Genomic DNA, 27,750 nt, shown 5'->3' with positions numbered 1-27,750 from the left:
GAGGAGATAGGTCTTTTCTTACTGGCACCATCTAGCACCCACTTTGGTCCTCTCTTCCCTGTGCCTGACTCACTCTGCTTGGCCAGGGTCCTATCTTTTCATTAATCCCCAGAATTGTACCTTGCTTGACAAGGGCAAGTGGGCAACAGAGTTCATACCGCTGGTGTGGGACTAGGATGTTGTTTATGCCACCAAGTTTGACATTGATCTTCAGGCAGAGGTTGGACAGAGTCTGAGGTGAGGTCTTCACCACGTTCTTCACTTGCACACACTGTGTAGCCATTCCCAAGAGTGTATCTCCAACACGTTTCACCTCAGCTATGAGCAGGGAGAGAACTTATTAGTGCATTCATAAGTACTTAATGAATGCCTACTAGATTCAGGCAGGGACCACAATGGTGACCAGAAACACACAGGGTCCCTACTCTTATAGTGCTACTACCTAGTGACCAATTTTAAAAATCATGAAAAGTATAACAATGATAAATGCTACAACAGGAAACTTCATGTAACTATGACAGCATATAATAGGGGGTAATAACCTAGCCAGGAAAGGACCGAGTTAAGTATTAATTGAACTGAAATCTAAACGTAAAAAAGGACTCAGAAGGGGGAGGGGCGGGAGTTTGGGAGAGAGCAGTTCAGGCAGAGGAAACAGGATGCGAAAATACACTCTGATGGGAGATATCACTATATGTCTGAGAAACTAAAAGGCCAAAGTAACTATAAAGGAGATCAAAAGGACTGACCTGGGGAAGAAATGAGGGTGGCTTATATTAAGAAGATAGTTGTTAAGAAAGAAAGAGAAGCAAACAGATTCAAGAGAGACTACATATGTAAGGGAAAAGAATGTTCATGGAGAACTTCTGTGTTTCTTGCTTTTGTAATAGAATAGATAGGTCATAAACTCTTTCTGAGACATTTTGAGTTTGAAGTGCTTTTTGGTCATCTCAGTAAGCATACCAACTAAGCAACTGGGTATAGTAGTTAAAAGCTGAAGAGCAGTGAAATGGAGATGAAAATTTGTGAAATACTTAGGTGCAGGCAGTAAGTGAAATCATGATCTTGATGGGATTACCAAGGAAGAGAGACTAAAAAGAGAGCTTAGACCTGAATCTTCAGGAACTCCCAATATTTGCAGAACAGGAAGAAGATGAGTCTGCAAAGGAGGAAAATCCAAGAACTAGGAAGAAGCTCAAGACAGTTGTATCATGAATGCCAAGGGAAGAGATAGTGTTTCAAGCAGAAGCAAGTGTTCAACAAAGTCAAACGCTGCTAAGAAATCAGGTAAAATGAGGACCAGAAATGTCCTTTGGATTTAGTGTTTATCAAGGCAAAACATTAATGTATAGAGACAAAAGTTATTTTGGTGGTTTAAAGTACGAAGGAGATGTAGGATCAATGAAGGGCTTGGTATATTTTCAATGGAAGCAACTTGAGCATGTTTAAAAAGCAAAGGGATCCTTTCCACTTCCAAGAAAGATGGAGTAGTTAGTGGTAAACCAGTGCTTCAACAGAAAACATTCAGAAAAGTCAGATAAAATATAGAAATCATCTTTTTGAAGGCAGCAGAAATGTACCAATAAGAACTGGAGGGGCTAAAACTCCAGAGAGGGAATCTTACAGAGGTGAGCTATCTTCTGCAGCTGCTTATATCCTGGGTACATTTGCTGATTCTAGGTGTGGGCAGGAAGCTGAGATCCCAGGCTTTGCACCAGCAGAGGAACCACTGACAGGGGACAGAGAAAGCAACAGAGATAGACCAGTTCTAAATATGAAAGGTTAAAAAAAAAAATTTTTTTTAAAAGAAAACACAGATTAGTATCTTCATGACCTTGGGATTTCTTAAGTAGGACACAGAAAGTACTAGCCATAAAGGAAAAATATTGATAATTGGACTACATTAAAAAATAAAATTTCTATTCAACAAGACACCTTATAAAAGTAAAAAGGAGCCCTGGCTGGTGTGGCTCAGTTGGTTGGAGCGTCTTCCCATGCACCGAAGGGTTGCGGGTTCCAATCCGGTCAAGGCACATAACCAGGTTTTGGGTTCAATCCCCAGGTATGGTGTGTACGGGAGACAACCAATCAATGGTTCTCTCTTGCATCAATATTTCTCTCTCTCTCCTCCCTTCCTCTCTCTCTAAAGTAAAGGGGAAAAAAGAAAAAAGTAAAAAGGCAAGCCACAGAGCAGAGAAGATATGCACATTCAATAAAAGAATTATAACACTTATAAATCAGTAAGAAATAGTTAAGTCAATAAAAGAAAAAGACTTGAGCAGACTTTACAAAAGACACTAGTAAAATAGCCAACAGACATATAAAAAGATACTCAACCTTATCACTCATCAGAGAAATCAAAGTAAAAGCACAAAGCATTATCACCAAACAACCACAAGAATGGCTAAAATGAAAAAGCCAATACCAAATTTGGTAAGGAAATATCTAGAACTCTCATACACTCCTAGTGAAAGTGTAAATTTGTATACTTAAAATCCCTCCTAGATATACACCCAATAGAAATGGGTATATATATCCAAAGGATGTATACAAGAATGTTTATTGAAGCGCCATTTATAAGAGTAAAAACTGGAAACAACCCAAATATGTCCATTAACAGTATAATGGGTAATACACGTAAATTGTTTTATATTCTTATGATGGAAAATTTTAACAAACTAAAAGTACACAAACATGGATCAATCTCACAAACATGCTGAGTGAAAAAGCCAGACACAAATAAAGTACATAACATGTGATTCCATTTATATAAAGTTCAAATACAGGTGAAACTAATCTATAGTGTTAGAAGCCAGAATAACAGTGGTTACCATTGATGGGGAGTTGTAGTGACTGGGAGCTTGCGGTTGTGGTAATGTTCTGCTGCCAGACAGAACTGGGTACTGTTTACACTGCTGTGACACTTTATGAAAATTCATTGAACTGAATACATAAGACTTCTATATGTATATTATACTTCAATAAAAAGTTTACATAAAAAAATGACAATAGTATTAATTTAGTGGAAAGGAGTTAAAAATACTAAGGACGAGACAAGGTATGGTAGATCAAAACTGGGTAAATGTTACACTGTCCTTCTATACTCTCAGGATAACCACAATGCAAATGGACTTACATTGACCATTACAGAGAGAATTCCATTCACTTGGCCTCCCAGGAAGGAAAGTGAAGGTCTTCAGAAGAATTTGTCTGCTCCTCTTATCTGCTGGCTTAATTCCTAGGCAGATAGCCCCACTAACTAAGTAGTATAATCAAGGAACAGCATTTAAGTGGAAGAAACCCAAAGTCCTGATAAAGGTATGAGACTGTAGAGAGATATAACATTACTGACCCCAGGGAAGGGAAAATTCTCTGAGTAAGCACTGCCTTCCCCAATCATGCTGTACATACACACCCCAGGCAAGCCAAAATATTGGATTCTCCCTTTAATGGAGGGAGCCAGAAACATGAATAACTACTCAAGGCAGTTTTCCTAAAAAGTATCTTTATTTCCCATCTAAGGGACATCAATTTAAGGCCCAAGAGGGACAGGGATTGGAGATCAACCAACTTCCCTCCACAAATAATTACTGAGTATCATGTCAGTGGAAGGCTCTACCTTAGGTGTACATATTCAGAGGGAAGGTTTCAGAGCAGAATCATATCTAATCCATACACAAAATAATATCAAGCACAGTAGTAATTGATTAGCAACCCGATCATCCTCCAGGTGAGATGATGAGAAGGCTTCAAGGAGTAAGTTCATTTAAATTGGGACCTGAAGGATGGAGAGAATTTTAAGGGCAAGGTGGAGGATACAAAGTAGAGTACTTAGATATTCCAGGCAGAGGCAAATGATGTGAGTAAACCCAGAGAATGGGAAGCAGACAAGGAATGTGCATTTAGGATATCTACTATGTGCCAGGCATTGTGTTAAAGGCTGCTTTTTATATAATTAGTTCATTAGGCTCAGAAAGGTTAGTTAATTTGCCTAAAAGCCAGTGAACTGGCATAGCCAGGATTAAAATCCAGTTCTATCTAATTCCAGAACATGTGATCGTTCCTGAATGTGTGGCAATGGGAAAAGTACAAGATAAAGCTGAAAAGGTCAAACTAAGATCAGGGCCTTGAAAACCTTTTATTTTGTGAACGGGGGGGACCAATGAAGGTTTTTTGGAGAGGACAGCTACAAAATGTCTCATCCAATAACATAATCCAGAAAGATTTAAGAAGAAATGTTAAAACTAAGTTGAGAAGTATGGGTGGAGAGCAAGACATATATCTTAAAACTATAAAAAAGAACAGTGGAGCTGAAGCAAAGAGAAGACAGGCTGCCTTCAAAGTCTGGATGAAGGTATCCAAAAGCAACAGTGATGCCAAACACAGAAAAGAAAAGAAAACAGCTTACTGGTAGACAGAGAAGACAAGCTATTAAAGAGATGGTCCACCAAAGCACTTTATATTAGCAGAGATTGCATTTGCTTTCGTCCCCAATGTGTTCAGAATCTAGCAGTGTTTCAATAAACTCTTAATGAAGTAAAGGAGAGAGGTCAAAGGGACAGACAGGAGAGGCAGAGAGCTCAAGAGTTGGATCAAGATTTTAATAATACATTATAGCATAATAATAGGTGATGACTGAAGCAACTGAATGCATCAGAATTTCACAAGAATGTAAACAGAAAGAGAGGGAGAGTATAAATATCTGGAGAATAACCAGGTAGTTCTGGTAATGACAAAAACAAGTAAGGAGAAACAGGAGAAAATATCAATAAGTCAAGAAAAGAGAACTGAGAAAGGTTACTGGTGACCCTCTGCAGAGAAAGTTTAAGAGAAAGATTGAAGTAAACTAGACAAGAGGCAAAGGATAAATGGCTGATGAGGAAGTGGGTGTACTCAATTCAAAAAATCTGATCAGCCCTAGCTGGTTTGGCTCCTTGGTTGGAGTGTCAGCCTGCAGACTAAAGGGTCTTGGGTTTGATTCCGGTAAAGGGCACGTACCTCGGTTGCAGGCTCCAAGCGATCCCTGGCCCTGTTCAGGGCATATGCGGGAGGCAGCCAATCAGTGTCTCTCTCTCACATCAATGTTTCTCTCTCTCTCTTCCTGCTCCCTCCCTTCCACTCTCTCTAAAAAAAAATCAATGGAAAAAAATATCCTTGGGTGAAGATTAACAACAACAACAAAAAAGTTTGATTGAAAGAACAGGATGACAAAAATTAAAGGAGATAGCAGATTGCAGTAATGTGCTCTAGGATGGGAAATCTGACGATTTTGGAGGCTTAGATGGTACAAAGTCCCAACGTTAGCAGGATGGCATATGAACAAAAGCACACACAGATTGAGGAAGGTAAGGAGAGAGACCTCTTCCTTTGAAGCAGAAGTGGAAAGAGAAAATGGAGTAAGAGAAAAGTACTGAGCTAAAGATGTATATAGTCGTTCCTATTCTTAAAAAAGAGGACAAGGGAGAAAGAAAAAACTTCTCAAAAAGTCCAAGTCATTCCCAAGCAATAACAGAACCACCACACATTCTGCTTGAGTGTGCAGCACTATGTCCTGATAGATGCCTCCCTTCCACTCTTCTAAGAACAGAAATCTGGACTAACCTATCTCTGTATCTGGCCCGGCTTAGCCTGGCAATAAAGACCAGCACAGAGAGGACTACAGTAAATGTTACTGGAAGGCAGTGTGAGAAGTTAAGCAGGATCTGGGATGACTCAATGGCTCATACAGGGTGGTATTTCTCCTATAAGAGGAGCACTGACATTAAGGAACAGCTCAGCTCTGGCTAGAGCCAAGAATCCACACTGAATTCTGCCTTGGAGCTTCCAGGGAACTACCCTGAGAAGAGGTCTATCATCTTAACCTTATCACTGTCCCAAGAGAACTGTACCATACACTGGCGTCTTCCCTGGCAGGATGACGATGATGAGCTGAAGCCCAGAATAGGTGTTCTTGAGATGCCGGAACATGGGCTCCACGCTGTCTGCCCCCTGTGCATATTTGCAGAAGCAAGGCTGGCCCTGGATGGGCATCCCTGCATCCTTGGAAATCTTCCGCAGTTGGTCTGTGAAGTTCCTGTAGCACAAGTATGGTCATGACAGGAGACAGTAAGTCCCACTTTAAAACCTCTGACCAAATGCTTCCATCTTAGGTTCCTAGCACTATGACAGGCTCTGAGAGATTCTGAGATGAATGATAATGATCACAACTCATGTCTAAAACATTTATAGTTGAGTAGGACAAGATAGTTTGCTAAGTGTTCAATGGTACATGCAGAAAGCTGGAGAAACTCAAAGAAAGGACCTGCGAGAATTCTCAGGGTCCTCACCATATCCCACTCAAGCAGCTGTTCCTGTGCTGTTATAAGTGCATAGCAATAGGCAGATGCCCTCTGACACCCCTGGCTGGTGTGGCTCAGTTGGTTGGGTGTTGTTCCATGCACCGAAAGGTTGCCGGTTCAATTCCTAGTCAGGGTACATGCCCAGGTTGTGGGCTTAATCCCCAATAGGGGGTGTGCAGGAGGCAGCCAATTGATGTTTCACTCTCACATTGACGTTTCTCTCTTTCCCTCGCCCTTCCTCTCTCTAAAAATCAGTAAAAATGTACTTTAAAAATAAATAAAATAAGGTTCCAACCGTGATTGGAACATAGGAGATGCTCAAGAAAAACAAGCTGTCTCATCCCCTACTGGTTCGAGGCTGAGAAAGAATAATTAAACAAGCCTCTTTCCTTTGGTTTTAGGGCTTTACCCTGGGAAAGAAAGACAAAGTTGGAAGAGAGGGTACACATGCAATAGATTTAAAAAATTAAGCTACATAAATATAATTACAGATTGAAATGAACACCAGGAAATTTAATTTTTGAAAATCCTGCATTTAGATTAAAAGCAATAATGTACAAACAGAGAAAAAAGCAAATCGTTTAGGGGGGTGCTATTATCTAATGTATAAATATCAATGTAATTGAAAAACTCCTTTAGTGAGAAAATAAGTATTTTTCACATACTTAGTTAAAAAACACAAGAAAGACAAATACTGTATAATACTGCTATGTAAAATTTAAAATCATTTATATATATATATATATATATAAAATGTATAAATTGGATAGGACGGTTATAATAATTCATGAGAGTAGGTGCATCAGAATGGAGGAATGGGACCAGGTTGGAGGATGTAAGGAAAATCTCAAATTTACCTATAATATATATATTTTTTTAACTTTTTTTTTGATTAATAGATATACTTTTTTAAAAAAAATATGTATCTTTATTGATTTCAGAGAGAGGAAGGAGAAGGAGAGAGAGAAACATCAATGATGAGAGAGTCATCATTGATCAGCTGCCTCCTGCAGGCCCCTAGCTGGGAATCAAGCCCCCAACCCAGGCATGTGCCCTGACCGGGAATCCAACCGCAAGCTCCTGGATCCTAGGGTTGATGCTCAACCGCTGAGCCACACCCAGCAAGGCTACCTATAATATTTTATCTACTTAAATACATATATATATATATATATATGAGACAAAACTTGAGATGATGAATACATAGGTGTTTGCCATTATTATTCTATATATTTTTTAATTTTTCAAAGTAAATCTTAGAATAAAGAAATACAAACTAACCATTATTTCATGTAAATAAGAGCCAGGGCTCTGATGGACTGTTAACAGTATTTTTTCCCATTTCTCTTCCATTATATACAACTGAAATGTACCTACTAAAATAACTGATGTGTTAATAGATTTAAGAAAAGTGGTAATTCAAGAAAAGTGGTAGTCCCACCCAGCCGGCATGGCTCAGAGGTTGAGCATCGGCCTACAATCCAGGTGATCACAATTTGATCCCAGGTCAGGGCACATGCCCGGGTTTCTGGCTCTATCTCCAGCAGGGGCCATGCAGGAGGCAGCCAATCAATGACTCTCTCATCATCGACATTTCTCTCTCTCTCTTTCCCTCCCTCCTTCCCTCTCTCCCTTCCTCTCAATGAAATCAATAAAAATATACTTATAAAAGAAAAAAGAGCCCGGCCAGGTGTGGCTCAGCGGTTGAGCATCGACCTAGGATCCAGGAGATTGAGATTCAATTTCCAGTCAGGGCATATGCCCGGGTTGTGGGCTCGATCCCCAGTTGGGGTCATATAGGTGGCAGCCAATCAATGACGATTCTCTCATCATTGATGTTTCTCTCTCTCTCTCCCCCTCTCCCTTCCTCTTTATGAAATCAATAAAGATGAAAGAAAGAAAGAAAGAAAGAAAGAAAGAAAGAAAGAAAGAAAGAAAGAAAGAAAGAAAGAAAGAAAGAAAGAAAGAAGGAAAGAAAGAAAGAAAGAAAGAAAGAAAAAGATGGTAGTCTCAATCTTCTCTTTACTCTAGATCATTTGGAATATTATGTCCAGTGCTGGGAGTCACAAAGTGTTAGAAGTCTAGAATGGGGAAGGTCTTGAAATCCTATGCTAAAAGTGATATATGGCTGAAGTATAGGGACCTCTTTAACCAAAAGAAAAATTCTGAGGGTTGACCCTAGTACTCCCTCATCCATCCCCAATGGATTGTTTGTCAAAATAATGGGACAAGGGAAAGACATGGGAATAAGAGAGAAGCATACAGAGAACAGAGCTATCAACAAGGTGACACAAAGGCATAAAGACAGAGAGCTGGGAGCCTTTCAAAAACAGCCCTCCAATGCTAAGCCAAAACTAGAAGCACCCTGGCTCAAATGGGGCTAAAATACCAAGAACCCAGGAAAAGGGACAAGAGGAACCCATTTCAAAGAAACTACAATTGTGATGGTAGTAGTTGGGTACCTGTGAGGAGACAGGGGAGAAGGGGGAAAAGGGGAGCAGGCCAGCAGAGTCCCCACATGCATCAGGGGCTGCTGTAACTAATTCTTATGAAAACCCCCAAGGCCAGCTTAACCCACCAGGGCCACATCTCTATTATTCTCATAACTGTCCAAGGTGGACAGCTCTGCCAACCCTTCCTCAGCCTCAGAGTACACTAAATCCATAGAAATAAGAAACCACCACTTTAAAAGAATGCAGAAAATACCAAACTGTACACTTTAAATGAGTGAATTTTGTGGTATTTGAAATATATCTCAGTAAAGCTGTCTTTTAAAAAAAAGACTGCAGGGGGTCCAGCCAGTGTTGCTCAGTGGTTGAGCCTTGACCCATGAACTAGGAGGTCAAAGTTTGATTCCCGGTCAGGGGTCAGGGCACATGTCCAGGTTTCGGGCTCAATCCCCAGTAGGGGGGCGTGCAGGAGCTAGCCGATCAATGACTCTCATCATTGAAGTTTCCCTCTCTCTCTCCTTCTCCCTTCCTCTCTCTGAAATCAATAAAAAAATTTTTTTCAAAAGACTGCAGGGGAAGAGTCAGTGACTTCTTCCACTTAATTCATTCACTCACTCAAGACCATTACTCCCCTAACCTGTTCCTTTAAACCATCTGGCTGTATCACTTTCATCATTTCATCATTGCTGTCTACTCCTACAGAGGCCTTTACAAATCATATTCACCTAATTCGGGTTACTTGGACCTGACTGAACAAATTTTATGCACAGGAGAGGATAACTCAGAGGACCAGCTGGATAAACTGCTCTTTTTTGTTTCTAATTAGGAATGTAAGCTTTGAAGCCTCAGATCTGATTTGATCCCAACTCTGACACTTTCTTGATATGCAAACTTGGTACAAGTTACTTAACCTCTTTGAACCTCAGTCTCCTTAAATGGAAATACCACCACCTACTCACTGTGAAGATAAAATTAAAAAAAAAAAATTAGGTACAATGTTGGCATAAACATTATAGTCATTACTATTTATTATCATGTTAATAATTAAAATAATTCAAGCCTCCCTTAGGAGATTCATGCCTTGAAATCATCATTTCTGAACAGAGAAGGCTCCTTATCAAAACTCCTGACCACAGATCGACAGAAAAGGAACAGGCAGAAGTTTGAGCCAGACAGCACAAGGAGGCAGAGTAAAAAACTAGCAAGAACACACAGATTAAATCTTGGCCTCCCAGGGGTAGGGAAAAGTAGGCAACTCTAGGGTCCTTTCCCACCCTTCCATCCATACACCCAGCCCTGCTTACTTGAGCACCTCTTCTCGACACTGTTTTTGGGGTGCGAAGCAGGCGATGGCCCAGACTTTAATCTCAATCCCATTGTAGAACTGTTTCCCCCGCATGTCCCAGACACCCTGATTGGGTGTGGCAATGGCTCGGTTCTGGAGATAGTCAAAGGGGGTGACCAGGTGAGCCTCAGTAGAAGCAGGTGGGTAGGGGAGCAAAAGCCCCTGGCTATACAACCCAACCTCCCCCCAAAATGCCCCAGAGATGTTGTCTGGCCCTGACCCTGCTCACCCGGCCGCCATATTGCAAGATGGGCGCCGGCAGCACTCGTCCTGTCACCTCCGTCATGTCATCCTTCACTTTGATCCCAAATTCCTGGATGTAGGGATCTAGGTTGTAGCTGGCATTCTTCATCTGCAAGACAAAAGAAGGGGATCTCAGGAGAGTAGCAGCTTGGCAATAATCCTCACCCTCTGGGTCCTAAGTAGAATGACCTGGGCAGCTGAGACTAGCGAGAAATAGCCCTAAAAATGGAAGGAAAGTGGAAGATGATAAAAGTGGGAGTGGATAACAGAGGGAAGTGATATAAAAGGGAAAAAGAAATAGAAAGCAAAGTAGCTACAGGGTCAAGAAGCAAGAGTAGTCCTACAGAGTCTCAGCCCAACAAATCTAGACTTGTGTCCTGAGAGTCCTGCCAAGGCAGAAAAGCATCTATGCTACCATGGGCCCCAGTGACTGAGCAACCAAGCACACAATTCTCTGCAGCCCCACTGACCAGGCGGCTGATCTCCTCCTGTCTGTCTGGGGCCGACCTAGCTGTAGCCTTTATCATGGTCGAAGTCTGGTTGTCGGTCAGCTTCTTAATGCAGCGCTGCCCAGCCACAATGTTACAGACCTAAGGAAACAAGAAGGATAGGTAGGTCTGGCTTGAGTTTACTCCAACCTATACTCAGAGCCTCACAGTAAGAGAAGAGACCTTGGCTGTCAGCCCTTGGAAGAGGACTGCAAAATTCCTTGAGCATAGAGGTAAGCTGGAAAATATCCATGTGAAATATCAAAGACAATGTAGCCACTTTGTGATTAAGAGCTAGGGATCCAGCACCAGATCTGGACTCAGGTCTCCTATGTCAAATATGGAGAAGAGCAACAATCTTGAAGGGTTGTTCAGAGACTAAATAAAATAAAGCACTTAATGGACTGAGTACAGTTCTGGAACACAGTAAATACTCAATAAATTGCAGAATAACATCATTTACCAAAAGGTCCCATTATAGAGCTCTCCTGAATACTAAAAAACTCAATATACACAAACTGGATTCCTAAGGTAGTAAGCAGCTCTCCAATGTTAGCACACAGTCTGTTGTTCCATCCTGCAACCCACCAAAAAATAAGAGATGGCTCTTAACTCTTGAGCCCCAGCCCTCAGATGACCACTGAGCGCCTGGACTATAGAAATCACTGTCTCTGTTGACTGACAGTGTCTTCTGTTGGTGTGAGAAATATCCTGGCCTGTTTTGGACCCAATAGAATACAGTGGAGATCAGAAAAAACTTTCTGGTGATACATAAGACTTCATTCCCCAATATACTATTTTCAAGATGCCGTGAACAGGAAACCTTTTGGCAGTGTAAAGAAAGCTGGTAGGTTTAGAAGACTTGAGTTTGAAGCCCAGCTTTGCCATTTCTAGGTGATGTTATGTTGGGCACGCCTAGGTCACTCAACTGCTTCTTTATTTTCAGTTATGGGAATAACAAGCAGTCTCGTGAAGTTGTTGTGAGAATTTAGAAGAAACAAAATATATGACTTGCTTCCACAGGGCCAACACTATGTAAGTACTGGTTCCCATCCTAATTTGCAGCAGAGTTCATGCTGAACGATGGTAGGGAAAACCAGGACAAGGTAACCTGCCCTTAAACTCTGTATCCCAAGGAATACACAAATTAATCAATTCACTTAATGAAAATCCACAATTAAAATTTGTGAGGTTACTCTCTTGAAGGCACCTTAAAGTTGTAGCACTCTATACAGATGATTTCAGTGACAGAATCAACACTAAGAAAAAGACTACAGCAGAGATGTGGAGAAACTGTACATTGTTGGTGAGAATGTAAAATGGTATAGCCACTATGGAAAACAGTATGGAGGTTCCTCAAAAAATTAAACACAGAATTACCATATGATCCAGTAATTCTACTTCTTGGCATATACTCAAAAGAAGTGAAAGCAGGGACTAGAACAAATATTTGTATACCTATATTCATAGCAGCATATTCACAATAGCTAAAATGAGGAAGCAACCCAAGTGTCTATGAGTGAATGGATAAACAGCATGTGGTATATATATACAATGAATTATTTAGCTTTAAAAAGGAAGGAAATTCTGACATATACTATAACATATAAATGAACCTTGGAGACACTGTGCTAAGTCAAATAGGCCAATCAAAAAAAGTCACATATTATATAATTTGATTTATATGAAATGTCCAGAATATACAAATCTACAGAGACAGAATAGATTAGTGATTACTAGGGGCTGGAGGGTGGGGGCAGGGGTGAAGGAACAGCAAGTGACTTATAATGGGTATGGACTTTCTTCTGGGGATGATGAAAATGTATTAGTATCAAATAGTGGTGATGGCTGAATAACTGTGAAAATACTAAAAAACCACTGACATACATTTTAAGAGAGCAAATTTTATGGTATGTGAATTATTTGATAAAGCTATTTTTAAAAAAAGACCTCTCAGCAGGCTACATAGCCTACATGATTTGACCCTGAACCTTTCCCCAAAATCATCTCCTACTACTTTCCCCCTTATGCACTACATGCCAGCCACAGTGACCCATCTCTCTCTCAAAAAGATCCACGCTTCCTGCTGCTTTAGAGTCTTTGTGCTTGCTATTTACCTTGTGCCTGGAAGGCTCTTCCCTCAGGTTGTTACAAGGTTGATTCTAACTCCTAACTTGGGACTCAGCTCAAATGTCTCCTAAAAGAGGCCTTCTCTGACCACAGTAACTAAAGTGGCTCTCCAAACCCCACCCCCCCTTACTTCTATCCCCTTAACCTCTTTTATTATTCTTATAGCACTTACCACCATCTGAAACTATCTTATTTATCAATTTATTATCTATCTCCCTCTTCTAGAATGTAAGCTCCATGACAGCAGGGACCTTGTCTTGTTAATCTCTACATTCCCAGCACCTAAAAGAGTATATGACACATAGTTGGAGCTCAAAAAGTATTTGTTAAATAAACAACAGTAAAAATCAAATATAAGTCATAAATTTTTCACCTTAGAAACTATTGTTTAAACATAAGTAATGTTGCCTGGCTGGATGGCTCAGTTGGCTGGAGGGTCATCCTGTACACAGAAAGGTTGTGGGTTTGATTCTGGGTCAGGGCACATACCTAGGCTGCGGGTTCGAGCCCTGGTTTGGGATTTCTCTCTCTCCTACTCTTTCTCAAATCAATAAACATATCCTCAGGTGAGGATTTAAAAACAAAACAAAACAGAATGTTAATTTGCTAACAAATCTCACCTGGTAGTAGATATTATCTAAAGCCTACTTACATAGCTGAGATCATCCCTAAAGACTTCTGTTTACACCTCAGAGAAAGTATTGCCTTCATCCCACTTTTTGTGCCTAAGCACCTATTAACTAAGTCAGAGTTCTTGGGTTTTGGGATCCTCTTCTCCCTTCAGCCCAATTCCCTCTAGTTAGTTCTGAAATCCCAGAAGCTCACAGAAGGCTTGAGCTTTGGTCCTATTTGATTCCTGCTGCTGGAACAAAGTAAGACAATAGTCTAGGCTAGTGCTCCTCCAACTTTAATGTTCATATGGCTCCTCTATGGATTCTGATAAAAGACGGATTCTCGCCCGAGCCGGTTTGGCTCAGTGGTGAGAGTACCAGTCCTAGGGCTAAGGGGTCCCAGGTGTGATTCTGATCAAGGGCATGTACCTCGGTTGCAGGCTTGATCCCCAGCCCTGGTTGGAGCGTGTGGGAGAGGCAACCAATCGATGTGAGAGAATCAATGTTTCTCTCTCTCCCCTTATTCCACCTTCTCTGAAAAGCAATGGCAAAAATATCCTCAGGCAAGGACTTAAAAAAATTTTTTAAAAAGAGAGAGATTCTGCCCTGGCCGGAGTTGCTCAATGGTTAGAGCTTCGGCCTGCGCACTGGAGGGTCACGGGTTTGATTACTGGTCAAAGGCATGTTCCTGGCTTGCAGGTCCGACCCCCACCCCCAGTCGAGGTGCATATAGGAGGCAACCAATCGATGTCTCTCTCTCACATCGATGTTCTTCTCGCTCTCTCTAAAAATCAATGGAAAAATATCCTCACTCCTCTGGTGAGAATTAAAAAAAAAGAGATTCTGATTCAATGGGTCTGGTGAAACCTGAGAATCTGCATTTCAAATGAGCTCCTGGGTAATGCCCATGTTGTTGGTCTACTTACCATACTTTGAATAGCAATGGACCAAACTATGAAGCAGTTCAGCAGTAGTTTCTCATTAGATATTTTGGATAGTGTATACCTAACCAAATGCAGCCAAATAGTTCTATATTTGTATTCTATAACTTAAGAGTTATTATCATTTTCTTTAATTACAGGATTTAAAACATCTGTTGAAGCATAAAAATATAACAAATCTTGGGGCTAAAACTTTTTCAAAAAGAATACATTGATCATTAGGAAAATAGGATCCATGTTATAGGTAACATTCATCTTCATTTTCTGTAAAATAAGGTACACTTGTATCTCTAGGTTATTTAAGATCCCCAGCTTCAGAGGACAGGGAAAGAAAAATTAAAAGAACATGAATATGAGTATTTGAAATATTTGTCCTGAACAAACCAATTACTTATTAGACAGTAAATACAGCTTTTACCTCTCCCTGGCAGACCTGAAAAAAGCATAAGTGCAAGATTGGAAATAAGAAAAAAATTTAGCAGGTAAGAATGAGGCCTAATTTCACAGAATGAACCTCATATCTCTCAGAATGTCAATTTTCCAAACTTCAAAATGAAGATGAGAGATTACAAATGAAAGAGCAACTTCTGATGATCAGTGTGCAGATATGACGCTTGTTCCCTGGCCCAACCATTACTTGGCAACCTCACCTCTAGGGGCAGGTAGGTATGCTTTTGTTCCTGGCCAACTTGCAGGCAGGGCAGGTGAGGATACTTGAGCTGAAGGTTATATTTCTGCTTGAAATACTGTGCCACTGTACACTCCACAGTCTGTCCACTCTCCAGCTGCAAGGGAAACCTGTTTGGAGGAAAGCAAGGAAGTGTCATAGCCCAGGACTGAATCCCACCTCTCTAGACCTACAACCACGGGAAGCCCCCGACTTGGCTTTATCCCTGTCCAGCCTTGTTAGAGTACTGCCACTCTTGGGGAAAACAGGCAATACAGGGCTCCAAAAGAGAAGCCAAAGATTTGAGAGGCAAGTTCCACAACTGTCAGGACCTTACCTGACTCGTCTGCATTTCTAGTGTTGAACATAAAGCCTGACACACAGTAGGCACTCATAATCCAGTACAGTCTGAGGTCAAGAAGGTAGGTGAAATCAGTGAGAGCTTCCCCAAGGTCTAGGCCAGGAGTTCTTTTTTTCAAGAGGAAAAATAAGTTGAAAGAGATTCTAACATTTACAGAACTGATACAGGAGTCAGGGGAAGATGCCTGATTTATGGTAAAGGCCCACAGAGGAAAGGTAGAGACCAAGAAGGTAAAAATGGTAGGGAGAGTATCAATGGACCTGGGAAGGTTGGGAGAGGGATGACAAGTACCCACAGCTTATTTAAAAACAGGACCAGGCCAAGGCTCATTCTCAGGGTCAGTAGTGGGGCAGCAGGGAGTGAAGGGAGTGTGTTGAAATGTCAGCCCTCTTCCACTAAGGGTATGGCTTAGCAGCCCTGACAACTTACGTCTGGTGGCTGGCAGGGCGGCGGGTAACATTACACACGCGGTATTTCCTCTTCATCTGTCCACAGTGGGTCACTTCCACCTTCAGGCCTAGAATACACACGCTGCTTGTCAGGGTTGGAATGGGTTGCTCATGTTCCCAGGCTTGGCCTCTCCCCTGAACATATCCCAAGGGGATTTTCTTTTAGGGCTAAAGAGAAAGTAAGGCTGTATCCCTTCCCTGCCCGGTTGGGTCCTCACCCTTGATCTCCTTGGTAAAGCGCACACGCTGAGAGTCCGTGAGCGGCTTGGGCTGCTCATCTATGTTCCTGATGTCCAGCACCTCACACATGAACTCAATCACCGGCTGAGCCTTGTAGAAGGCAGTGGCTGAGACTGTGGGGACAGAGCAGGTATAGCTCAGCTCAGGTTCTGTCCCAGAATAAATGGAAGTACTGCTCTTTATACCCTCTTCCTTATAGGGTATTGGGATGGGGAGGGGGCTAAGGGCTATAGGGATTAGACTAGGAGTGTTGTTCCAGAGCTGGGAGGGATGAGGCTGGGGAGTGTGGTCACTGGACTCAGGGTGCCCCTGGCTCCATAGCTCTCCCCACTCACCATCAATGTTGAGCATCATCTTCCACATGGCAGGGCGCACAGACTGGTGAAAGCCGAACCAGACCTCGCGCCCACCCCCCAGCGGGTGGTAGTAGCCCTCAGGCGGTGAGAAGAAGGAGCGGCCCACAGGGGTGTACCTGGCAGGGACAGGCAGAGAACTGGTCCCTCGGGCACAGGCCCCCACCCTGTGAGGCATCCTGGGCAAGGAGGAGCCCTGGCCTGGAAGGCAGGACACCAGGGCTTTAATTCCAGCTCTGATCCTTTACTAGTTGTGTAACTGACCTTGTGAAACTCTCTACCCTTTCTCTGCCCTGCAAGGACAGATGGGGTGCAGCCCAAAGATATCTAAAAGGGACAGGGGCAATGGTTTAATACCTCTAAATGTATATACACCCTTGCCTGGCATATAGTAGGGCTTCAAAGGATATTTTGTTTGAAAAGCACACTGTAGGACCTTAATATATGCTCATTCCCCTCCTCCTCCCATAGCAGTTCTGACACCACTAGTAGCCCAGATACTAACTATACCCAGTACCTCATGGATGCCAGGTGCCTCATGGCCACATCCAGGGCTTGCACAGACTCCAGGGGAACAGGGATCTGGCCACTAACTAGGGCCTCATGCAGCATGCGCCAGCTCACAATGGCCAGCCACTTGATGGAGACCTTGAATATTCGATCCTTCCCTTCCCCAGGGATTGTCACCTCAAAGTCAACCTTCAGTAGAGAGAAAGGAGTAAAGGATTGCCAATGCTTTCCCACAGTCCCAACATTCTCTGCCCTGCCCCAGCTGTCTTCTACCACATGGATTTGCTAAGAATCTGTCCCTTAAGCTGAAAGGAGTTCACAGTGAAGACTTCAGAGTAAATGCAGCCACTTAGTCTCCAGCTACCTTGGCTCAGTTCTTTTGTCTCTCTCAACCACACCTAGCAGAAAGTCCTTAAGGTCTAGGTCTACTTTAAGTCTACTCTCAATCTGCCTAGAATAGGGATAGACATACAGTAGGCTAAATAAATATCAGCACCTACCCATCCCTCACTCTAGAACACACTTTCTCAGCATAAAAGACGAAAGGGATCTCTGGACTGCCAGACTCGAAACAGGCTTACATGAGCTCTGTACCACCCCAAACCCCAACACAGGTCTAGACCGACTCCCACCTTACCCGTTCATTGCCAATGGGCAGTGCTGTGACAGTGTAAATGTTCTTCTTTCCATCATACACGGGCTTGCGATCACCAAAGATCTGAGGCTTGAAATGCTGGACCATGTATTCCACCACTTCCCTGTGGGGGATAGAATAGTCTGTGGAAGCTGAAACACTACCACTTCAAGCTTTTGGAAGTAATTTGAAGTCCAGGCAATGTCCTATCTACTACATTCTCTCCTAGTAGCTACTCTTTTTTTTTTTTTTAATCCTCACTCGAGGATATGTTTTTATTGATTTTTAGAGAGTAAAGGGGGGTGGAGAGAAAGAGAGAGAGAGAAACATCGATCAGCTGCCTCCTGTATGCTTTCCAACCAGGGATCAAACCCACAATCTAGGCACGTGCCCTGACTAGGAATCAAACCCTCAAATTTTTGGTGTACAGGATGATGCTCTGACCAACTGAGCCACCTGGCCAGAGCCTAGCAGCTACCCTTAATCTCATCTACTCTATCAATGTACTTCTCAAACTTCAATGTTCATAGGAATCAGCTGGAGATCTTATTAAAACGCAGATTCTGATTCAGTAAATCTAGACTTGCAGGGGTGGGGAATGTCTGGCCTGAGAAATCATTTGGTCGGGCCCTGCCAAGGCCTCACCAAAGAGAAGCAGTTCCAGCGATCACATTAGGAGTGAGTTAATTAAATGTTTGACCAAATATAGCAGGCTAATTATTAAGCTGATAATTTTGTATGGCTCTCGAATGATGCTATAAATATCCAAATGGCCCTTGGCAGAAAAAAGGTTCCCTACCCTTGGTCTAGAACAAAGCCTGAAATTCTACATTTCTAACATGATTCTAAGGTGATGCTTCTGGTCCTCACATCACTAAGGCTCTAAAGGACATGAAAGAATGAGGACCTTCTGAGCAGAGAGGGAAGCTAAGGAGAGAGAGGCTTCACCTTAGGGTCTATTCAGAATCAGGAACAGAATTGAGGCTCCTCCAATTCCAAGCTTATAAGCAAAAAATATAGATGGGGAAGAGACCTAACTTGGAATAGGAATAAACTGTGAAAGAAGAACCTCATCTCTTCCATCTCTCTGAAGCCCTTAGGTCCCACTGCCCTGTTTTCTCTCCATTGTCATCTCTTTTTGGATTTTCACTTTCTATCCTCTGTCATTTAGACACCAGAATATCCATCTATCTTTTAAAATCTCAGCCCATCCATCTGACATCTTCACTTTCTAAACCAAAGCTTTTGAATACTACTGGATGAAAAGACTCAAAATGTATACTGGAAGCAACTGTAAACACATGGTTTCAACCCCAATTAGGCTTCAGTGCTACCAACAATCTTTTTCATATCCCTAATCACTTCCATCCCTCACATACTATGTCAAAACTTCTCTACCTTCTAACACCAGAACCTTTTTACATCTCCTACCAAAAAGCAACTCTATAACTCTGAACAGAGTGAACCATAGTAAGCAAAGCCCCCCTCAAACTTCCAGGCATACAACCATATTTATATATGCAAGCCCTTCTCCATTTTCTTTCCTCACATTTGAAATATATGATTTTTTTAAACATCTGAAAAATATGTTCAACTTCACTCATTAGAGAAACATAATTTAAAATTAGACCAAAATACAGAAAAACAGACACATGCACCAATGAAACAGAACTGAGAGCCCAGAAATAAACTCACACATACAATGAACAACTAATTTACAACAAGGGAGGCAAGAATACACAATGGAGAAAGTCTCCTCAATAAATGGTGTTGACAAAACTGGACAGTCATATGCAGAAGAATGAAACTAGACAACTATCTTAACTGTACACAAAAATTATCTCAAAAATGGATCAAAGACTTGAATTTAAGACCTGAAACAATAAAATATATAAAGCAAGCATAGGCACTAAGCTTCTGGAAATAGGTGTTAGTAGTCTTTTTGTGAATTTGACTTCAAAGGCAAGAGAAACAAAAACAAAAATAAACAAATGGGACTACATCAAACTAAAAAGCTTCTGTACAGCAAAGGAAATCATCAACAAAACTAAAGGGCAACGAACTAAATGGGAGAAGATATTTTCAAATGATGTTCCCAATAAGAGGTCAATATTCAAAATATATAAAGAATTTATACAACTCAACAACAACAAAAAAACCAACTGGATTAAAAAATGGATAGAGGATCTGAACAGACATGTTTCAAAGGAAGACATACAGATGGCCAACAGGCACATGAAAAAATGTTCAACATTGACAATTATTAGGGAAATGCAAATCAAAATCAGGAGATATCAGTCACCTCACACCTGTTACAATGGCTATTATCAAAAAGGAAATAAGTGTTGGCAAGGTGTTCCTCAAAAAATTAAGAACTACCGTATGATCCAGCAATTCCTCTTCTGGTTATTTATCCAAGAAATAGGAAAACACTAATTCAAAAAAAACTATGTACCTTTATGTTCACTGCAGCATTATTTACAATAGTCAAGATTTTGAAGCAAACATTAGTGTCTATCAATGAATGAATGGATAAAGAAAACGTGATATAGATATACATAATGGAATACTACTCAACCATAAAAAAAATAAAATATTTTCATTTTCAAGAACATGGAGGGATCTTGAGAGTATTATGCTTAGTGAAATAGGTCAGAAGGAAAAGGATAAATCGGTGATTTCACTTATACATAGAATATAAACCAAAAAGTAACAAATGAACAAACACAATAAAATTCATAGATACAGAGAACATATTGGTGGTTAGCAGAGAAAAGGAGAGTGGGGGAAGGGTGAAATGGATAAAGGGGGTCAAATATATGGTGATGGATGGAAACTAGACTTTTTAGAGTATACAGGTATCGAATTATAATGTTGTATACCTGAAATTTATCATTAACTGATGTTACCGCAATAAAAAAAAGAAGCCAAACCCTGAGTCAACTTATGAGATGATAAATATTTTTCATAAGAATTAAAATTCTATAACAAAAGATGGAAAAGTAATAAAAAAATTAAATTCAAATATACTTTTCTACTAATCAAAATGTCAAAGATCAAAAAATACAATATACTGGATTGGTACAGATATGGAGAAGAGGTACTCTAAATACCTTGCTAATAGGAGTAAAAATTGTTACAACTTACCTTAAAAAAACTAGCACTATCTCAAAATGCTTATAAATATATCCTGCCAGCAAATCCACTCCTAGGAATTTATCCTATACATGCACTCATACTTGAATGAAGGTATCTATATTTGATAATATTCAATAGTTTCATTTTTGTAGCAAAAGTTGAGACTCAGCCTAAATGTTCCTCAATAGAGTTATTAAATAAGTTATAATAATATAACATTCAATGGAATACCTATGGAGTTATGCAAAAGAATGAGGCAGATATGTATGTTACTGATATGTATTATTTTCCAAAATATATTGTTTAGCAGAAAAAAACAAGGTGCAAAACAAGGTATGCAGGATTCTATATTCTATGCATTTAAAAAGCTATTCTGTATACATACATGCTTAAATGTGCAAAGAAAAATGTCTGGAAACATACTCAAGAATGGTAACAATCATACTCAAAAATGGTAACAATAAATGCCTCAGGGGAAAGGGACTAGAGCACTAGAGACACGGGTAACAAGAGAAATTTTTCACTGCTACTCTTTTTGTAATATTTTAATTTCATTTACATTGTGTGTATATAATTTTCAAATAACAAAAAAATAAAATTTAAAAAGAAATATTGCTTCTCTCTAAGGCTAATCCCTCCAACTGTGTATCCTATAAAGTCCTCCTGCCTCAGCTAGGACATCCCACTCATTCTTCCCCTCTCTGTCATGTACCTTCAACCTCTTCTCCACTAGCTCCTTTTCCTCAGTTTATAAACATATCCATGTGTCATTCTTAAAAACTTTTCATTCATTCATTTCAACAAATATCGAAATGTGCTAGGCTAGACACAACCCCTACAATCCTCTCTAGCCAACATATTCCCTCTCCCCCCATGTTTCACTGCCAAGCTACCCGGGAAAAGCTATCTGGTCTCACCATCCTTACCACATTACCTTCCACATATTCCTTAACTCACTGTAGTTAGATTACTAGCCCAATTACTCTAATAAAACTGCTCTGACAAAAAGTACCAATTATGTCCTAATAGCCAAATCCAATGACATTTTCCTTACTTGGAATCTCCTCATCAAAAGCTTTCTTGAATTTAGTGATACCACCCTCTAGTACTTTGTTTTTTTAACCTCTCTGGATCCTCTTCCACGGTTCTGAGACTCAGAAAAGTAAAGACTCCTGTATTTGGTGTCTTAGATGTGCATCACTTACCGGTTGACTCTGCGAGGACACTTATCCGGCTTGATATCCACCTCGTAGTGGTAGACGTCAATCTTAGGGATGTCCACCTCAAAGTAATTGGCCAGGAGCTTGATGGGTTTCCCCACTGTGCCAATGCCAGGCCTGCGAGGTGCCTGGAACACCTGCTGCAGAGGGGGCAGGTATGCGCCCGCAGCTACAAGACAAAGAGGCTGGTGAGGGTAGGTAAAGTCTGGCAATCTCCTTATACTCTTATCAGAGAAGGCGCAAGGCTCCCCAGAGCAGGAGCAGGAGACTGCACGGGGAGCCTCTTTCCGGGCTACCCAACCCAACTGAGGGCTTCCACTGGCTCAGACATCCCGGGCTCATTTTTTTAAAAGCTCTCTGCAATTAGGAAAATTACCCTTGTCTATCTTAAATTCATCAAGTGAATATGCAGTAACTTCCTACTGCACGTTAAGTAGAGGGGCTAAATCTGGCTCCCAGTAACAAAATCCTTCCTTCTACTAGATTAAGATACATGCCTACACCAGGTATCTAACAGACCAAGAATGCCCTATTCTCTGTTAGCCAGATGCTCACTTCATTAATCACCACCGTGAACACAAAATAGCATCATCTTAATGCTCCTCTGTAGGCAGGAGAAAAATCCAAAAAAGGCCAGGTTGGGGGTTGGGGAAGTGTTTGTTTGAGAAAAGATTAAGGCAACTGAATGGCTGAGGCTGGAGACAGAAAAGGAGAAAAGGTTAATAAAAGGATAGAGTTTGGAAACTAAGGAAAAAGGAGAGAGGCTGAAGTAGGGAGCTAAGAAACCAGACTGGAGGTCACAGCAGAAAAAGGCTTGAACTGGGAGCCAGGGAAGGAAGGAAGGATGGAGTCAGGGGCTGGGGCAAGACAGGTTAGAGTTAGTAGCTTGGGCAAGAAGCAAGGCTGCAACTGGGGAAACAATGAAGAAAAAGTTCAAAATAAGAAAAACCTAGGGAATGCAGACAGGCTGAATATAGGAGACTGAGGCAAGAGGAAGCTAGAGTACAGGACTTGGGAAGGAGAGGCAGCCATTAGAATGCTGAGGAAGGGAGAGATACTGGCTCTGGGAAGGAGAATACTAGATTGTCTCCACGGCCCACAGCTCCTTCCACTCGGAGAGCCCAGACAGTAGCAGGAGGGATCAATTTCAAGACAGATAGGGCCCTAGGGACATGGCTAGGGCAAGGCCAGCTCCCACTACTTTCTCCTCTCTGGCCTGATTGCTACCCCTAGTTTTATTTTCTAGCTCGAGGGAAAAGGGAGGGAAAAAGGAAACAACCTAAGAGAAGCCTTTGTCCATAGCTACTACCATTGTCCTGGCTAGAAGAGGATCAGCTCAGGTGGGAGTAAGATGAATAAACCAGCCCAGAACCTCCTATCACCAGAGCTCTGTTCTCAGTCTGCCAGGCTGGGGTGTTGGGGGGGGGGATATCATCAGCTGGGGGGTCAGGAAGGGGTCAGAACCATTCAAGGGAGGGGCATGCTTCCCAGAGTTAAGCTGCTGTCTCCTTCTAACCACCTGTCAAGCTCAGCCCCACAATGCAGACTGGGAAATGAAGGCGCAGCCTGGAGGGAAAAGGCCTTCAGGACTCAGTTACGTGGGGAAGTGAAAGCTTAACTATTAGCACCTGGCCACCTACCCCAAAAAGAGGTGAACAGAAATTGTACACAAGGCATAGACAGACACATGAACATAATGTAACACATTCCTGTCATACACACCCAAGTACTCACTCAAACCCAGACAAAACCTTTATACACATACCCCTCACTACCCTAGATTATAAATTCTTCAAAGTCAGGGACTATCTGCCTCGGTCACTGAATCTCCTGTATAAATGCCTGGCACACGGGAGATGTTCAATATACAGATATTAAATGAATGAACAAACAGATCTGCAGACACATCACAAAGAACACACACAGCACACAAACACACGAACACCTGCAAATTGCTCAGAAACAATTATAAACTCTGCACAGGATAAACATGTACCCTGGTAGATATAGCTGGTTAAAGACACTCTTCCCCTCCTCCCCAAATTCTTAATTTCCATTCACCTCCTTAGCCTCTCCAGGCTGAATAATCATTTGGAACCCTGGAAAAAGACATCCGCTAGAGCTGGGCTGGGTAAAACTGATGAGGGATGGAACAGATACTCTAGCCTCAAAACCTTCTCTTCCCCAGAAACAGGACTACAGACCAACAGCCTTAGGCACCAGGCACCCTCCACTCGAAGGATGCTTTGGGAAAACAGGAAAGCCCCCAAGCTCTCCCTCATCCCCAAACTAGGGAAGGCAGGAGGAAGAAAGAAGCTCTTTCCTATCCCATCCCCCTGCAAGTCTCACAGCTGTAGAAAGTCCATTTACGGCCCCCCCGCCTTACCTACCCTGCCCCCAGCTTTTAGTCTGAGAAAGGGAGACACTTCCCTTCAGACCCAGACAGGGACAGACGGCCACTTTGTGATGCAGATGAGGGCCCCAGCAGAGAGGACAAAGCATAGGCCTTGGGGGAAAGGGGCGGGGCCCTTCCTTGCAGACAAAAGCAAGGAGGGAGGGACTGTGAAAAGGACACTCCCCCTCCCCCATCCCAGACTAGCCCAGAGAAGGAAAAGTAACAGAGCTGAAAGGCCTGGCTCAGGGATTCCTTCCCTGCAGTTTAGAGGCCCACAGCCTCCCAAGGAAGCAGACTGCCTATTCAAAAGACAAACTCAAGGCTAGGTTAGCTGTCAGGAAGCAAAGACTAAGAGGCCAATCTCTCCAAAAAGAATTTGTCCACACATGAGTATATACAAAGTACCTGTATTAAATATCCAAATATGTGCTTAACAATTTATGTCACATTGGAATGTGATTGATGTCAGGGCCTAAACACTTGCTGGTTCCACAGATAAATCACACACTACCTGTATCCTCAGGGAGCTCCCAGTCCAGTATATGTGCTTGGAACACACCTGAGCACAGAAGGCACACTTGGACATAAGCCTAGTGAAGCCAGTAACAATACTTCAGTTTTGTGTATTGTGTTCTTCGACTTCCAAGGGAATAGTCTGGGCCTAGCAAGGTGGGCAGTTATGAGGTACCTCCATTCACAGCTTCCAGACTGAATTTCAATTACACCCTCTGATGAGGCAAAGCCTGTCCCACTAGGTTACAACTCCAGATACGAGGCTCTAGTCCCTTCCCAAGAAGTTTATTTCTTGTAACAAACAAGTCAGTTTTTTCATCACTCTAGCGCCCGTTAGGAATTTGTCAGAATAAAACCAATAGCAGTCTGGTATGGGTGTCAGCTCCTGGCAATCTATCTGAACCTCTGTGACCTACTCCTACTCTAGTCCACAGGTTGCTGCAAATAGTCTCCAGCCTAGAAAACCAAGAGAGTTCCTGAGATGGAGAGATGGGCCTGAGAGGAGGAAGTAGTTTTCTGAAGTCAGTTGCTCCCTGCACTCCACCTTAAGACCTATACAGACTTTACAAGGTTGCTTTGGTTGGGGTAAAGTACTTACAGATCACTGAATGGATGACTTGAATGAGTTAGTAGGAGCTATTCCCTTGAGGTTAGGTCTGGTATAAAAGAAAAAATTCTTCCACCAGAAATAAAATTCATGTCCCAAATGAAAATCCTACTCCCATTCCCAGATCAAATGGAAGGTGGTAGTGAGATGTGACCTAAAGGATTCCCAGGTCCAGATTGCTCCTCCCATCAAAGTACCTAGGACACAAGAGGTGCCACCACCCCACAGCTTGTCCTGGGGACTCCAGTCTTCTTGGAGAAGCCCAGCCTCAGTTTCTCCTCTGTTCTTATCTCCTTTACTCCTGACTGGTCACGAACAAGGAGAAATTAAGGCTATCACAAGGGAAGCACCAGGGTAAAGGCTATAAATTCCCTCCTCCCCCAAACAACTTATTTGTGACAAAAGGCTAGCTTGGCAACCTTGGGTCTAATGACGTGGCCCTGGCAGTTTCTGGGGATCAGAGAGAGGAAAAAGAAAAAACACCCAGTGGGAGACTAGAGCCATAAAAATATTAAGGTATAGAAAGATTAATCTGTCACCTTGGGAGACATTTCAATGCACAGGTCATTATCCTTCCATTAAAAGATCCCATCTCTACTCAGTATTGGACCAGAAACGTGCAAACCAGGCAGGCAACCTCTTCCAGGTAAACTTGGTCCTGGCCTTGGTCTCTCAGTAACCAACGCCTTTTCTAAGCCCTATCTTTAGGGAAGACAGGCCCCATGAACGTTGCGTTGGTCCCAGTCTTTCCTCATCCCAGAGGCAGAATAAGGCACTTTAGCAGTTTCCCTCAACCTATTCTTTGCAAATTTTGACTGAGGGTTTTCCGGGCCAAGTGTAAGAAGCCCCACAATGGGGAAGGGGACCATTTCCATTTGCACCCTGCCAGCATAACCTTAGAGAGCATGCACCCCATCAGCGAGCTCCTTTTTCCAAGCCAAACCGCGCGGGATGGAGAGTGGGGGTAATTTGGGCAGCCACGCCCCCACCACATAGGGCAGCCCCTTCCAGCGGCCACTTCTGCGCATGCTCCAGCGCCTCAGCTCCGGCTCCCGGGACTCTAGGGGGGGAATCCTGGGGCTGGATCCCCACCCACCGCCCCCTGACCCTCGCCCCCGCGTCAAGCCCGGCTGGGCGGAGCTCACAGTCCAGCTCTGGCGCCCTCTCCCAGGGGACACTAGCCCAGCCCAGACTGGCTGAGCCCCCGCCCCCGGCATGCTGCAGCTAGGGCCCATCTGTGTCGACCCCCTCCTCTCCAAGACACCTGGAGCCCGCCCCCTGCCACCTGCCGGGACTCTCCTTAGGCCTCCCGGTACCTCCGGGAGTCTTTCAGTGTGTTCAGGCCCTTCTCCCAGATTACTTCCCACCTCCATGAGTGCATCGAGCCTCTTTGATAAACGGCCCCCATCTCAGAGCTCCCTTCACAAGGTTTCCCCCGGAACACACAGCCCCCTTCTAACTGGGCCCCCCCATCCCATAAGAGCCCCTTTCCTCACTCAGGAAACCTTCCCGCACTCGGAAATCCTGCTCTTCACGCGGGAGTCCCCTGGTCCTTTGGAGCACGCACCGTTCCCCTCTCCCGGGGGCCCTTACCTGCTCCCGAGGGTCCCGCTTCCATCCCATATACCCGTGCGGAGGTCAGGCGGCCCGGAGACTGTAGAGTCCAGCGTGAGGGGCCTATGTACCCCGCACTCTAGCTGCTAGGGCTCCCGGGCCGGGCTCGGCTCCCCCCCCAAGCCCGGCCGCTCGCGCCGCCACCCCCGCAGCCTCCGTTGCCGCCTCCGCCGCGGAGCCTGCAGCAGCTCCCCCTGTGAGCGCCCGGCCAGCTGCCAGTGCGCAGGCGCGACCGCCAGGCCCAGGGGGCGGACGGGAACGAGTCAAGCGGGGCGCTCCGAAGGCAACAAAGGCCAATGGAGAGGGGCGGGGGCACCAGGGACCCGAGGCAGCGGCCCCTGGCGGTCACCCGTCACCATGCAGCCTGGCAGGAGGGCTTCGGCAGAGGCGCAGCGTTACTGCGCAGTGGCGTAAGTGGGGCGGGGCGTGGGGGACACCCCCGCAGCAGCCTTGGACCCCGTGTCTTTTCCCCAAACAGGTCCCTCCTGTATTCTACACGTAGC

At 43.2% G+C, this 27,750-nt stretch overlaps 1 protein-coding gene across 4 annotated transcripts in view; it reads right to left on the bottom strand.

Annotated features, from left to right (window-relative positions):
- Positions 1–27,452, bottom strand: part of AGO1 (argonaute RISC component 1) — a 38,046-nt gene extending 10,594 nt beyond the window's left edge. Inside the window, exons 1-13 of one of the 4 annotated variants that reach the window (XM_081143934.1) lie at positions 27,227–27,452; positions 22,104–22,287; positions 17,764–17,884; positions 17,134–17,315; positions 16,599–16,735; positions 16,242–16,376; positions 16,004–16,091; positions 15,197–15,344; positions 10,847–10,966; positions 10,354–10,485; positions 10,093–10,226; positions 5,889–6,073; positions 159–318 (exon numbers count right to left, since the gene is read on the bottom strand). In XM_081143934.1, the coding sequence (XP_081000060.1) occupies positions 159–318; positions 5,889–6,073; positions 10,093–10,226; positions 10,354–10,485; positions 10,847–10,966; positions 15,197–15,344; positions 16,004–16,091; positions 16,242–16,376; positions 16,599–16,735; positions 17,134–17,315; positions 17,764–17,884; positions 22,104–22,287; positions 27,227–27,251 (1,751 nt within the window). In that variant the 5' untranslated portion in view covers positions 27,252–27,452. Of the gene's footprint in view, positions 1–158; positions 319–5,888; positions 6,074–10,092; positions 10,227–10,353; positions 10,486–10,846; positions 10,967–15,196; positions 15,345–16,003; positions 16,092–16,241; positions 16,377–16,598; positions 16,818–17,133; positions 17,316–17,763; positions 17,885–22,103; positions 22,288–27,226 lie in introns of those variants that run through there. The other 3 variants (XM_081143935.1, XM_081143936.1, XM_081143937.1) reach the window with 3 other exon arrangements.
- Between the last annotated feature and the right edge of the window lie 298 nt (positions 27,453–27,750).

This window comes from Miniopterus schreibersii (genome assembly GCF_964146895.1).
Source record: "Miniopterus schreibersii genome assembly, chromosome: 8".
Taxonomy (NCBI): Eukaryota; Metazoa; Chordata; class Mammalia; order Chiroptera; family Miniopteridae; genus Miniopterus; species Miniopterus schreibersii.
Note: the sequence above shows the minus strand (reverse complement) of the source record. Positions and strands in the feature narration are given on the sequence as shown.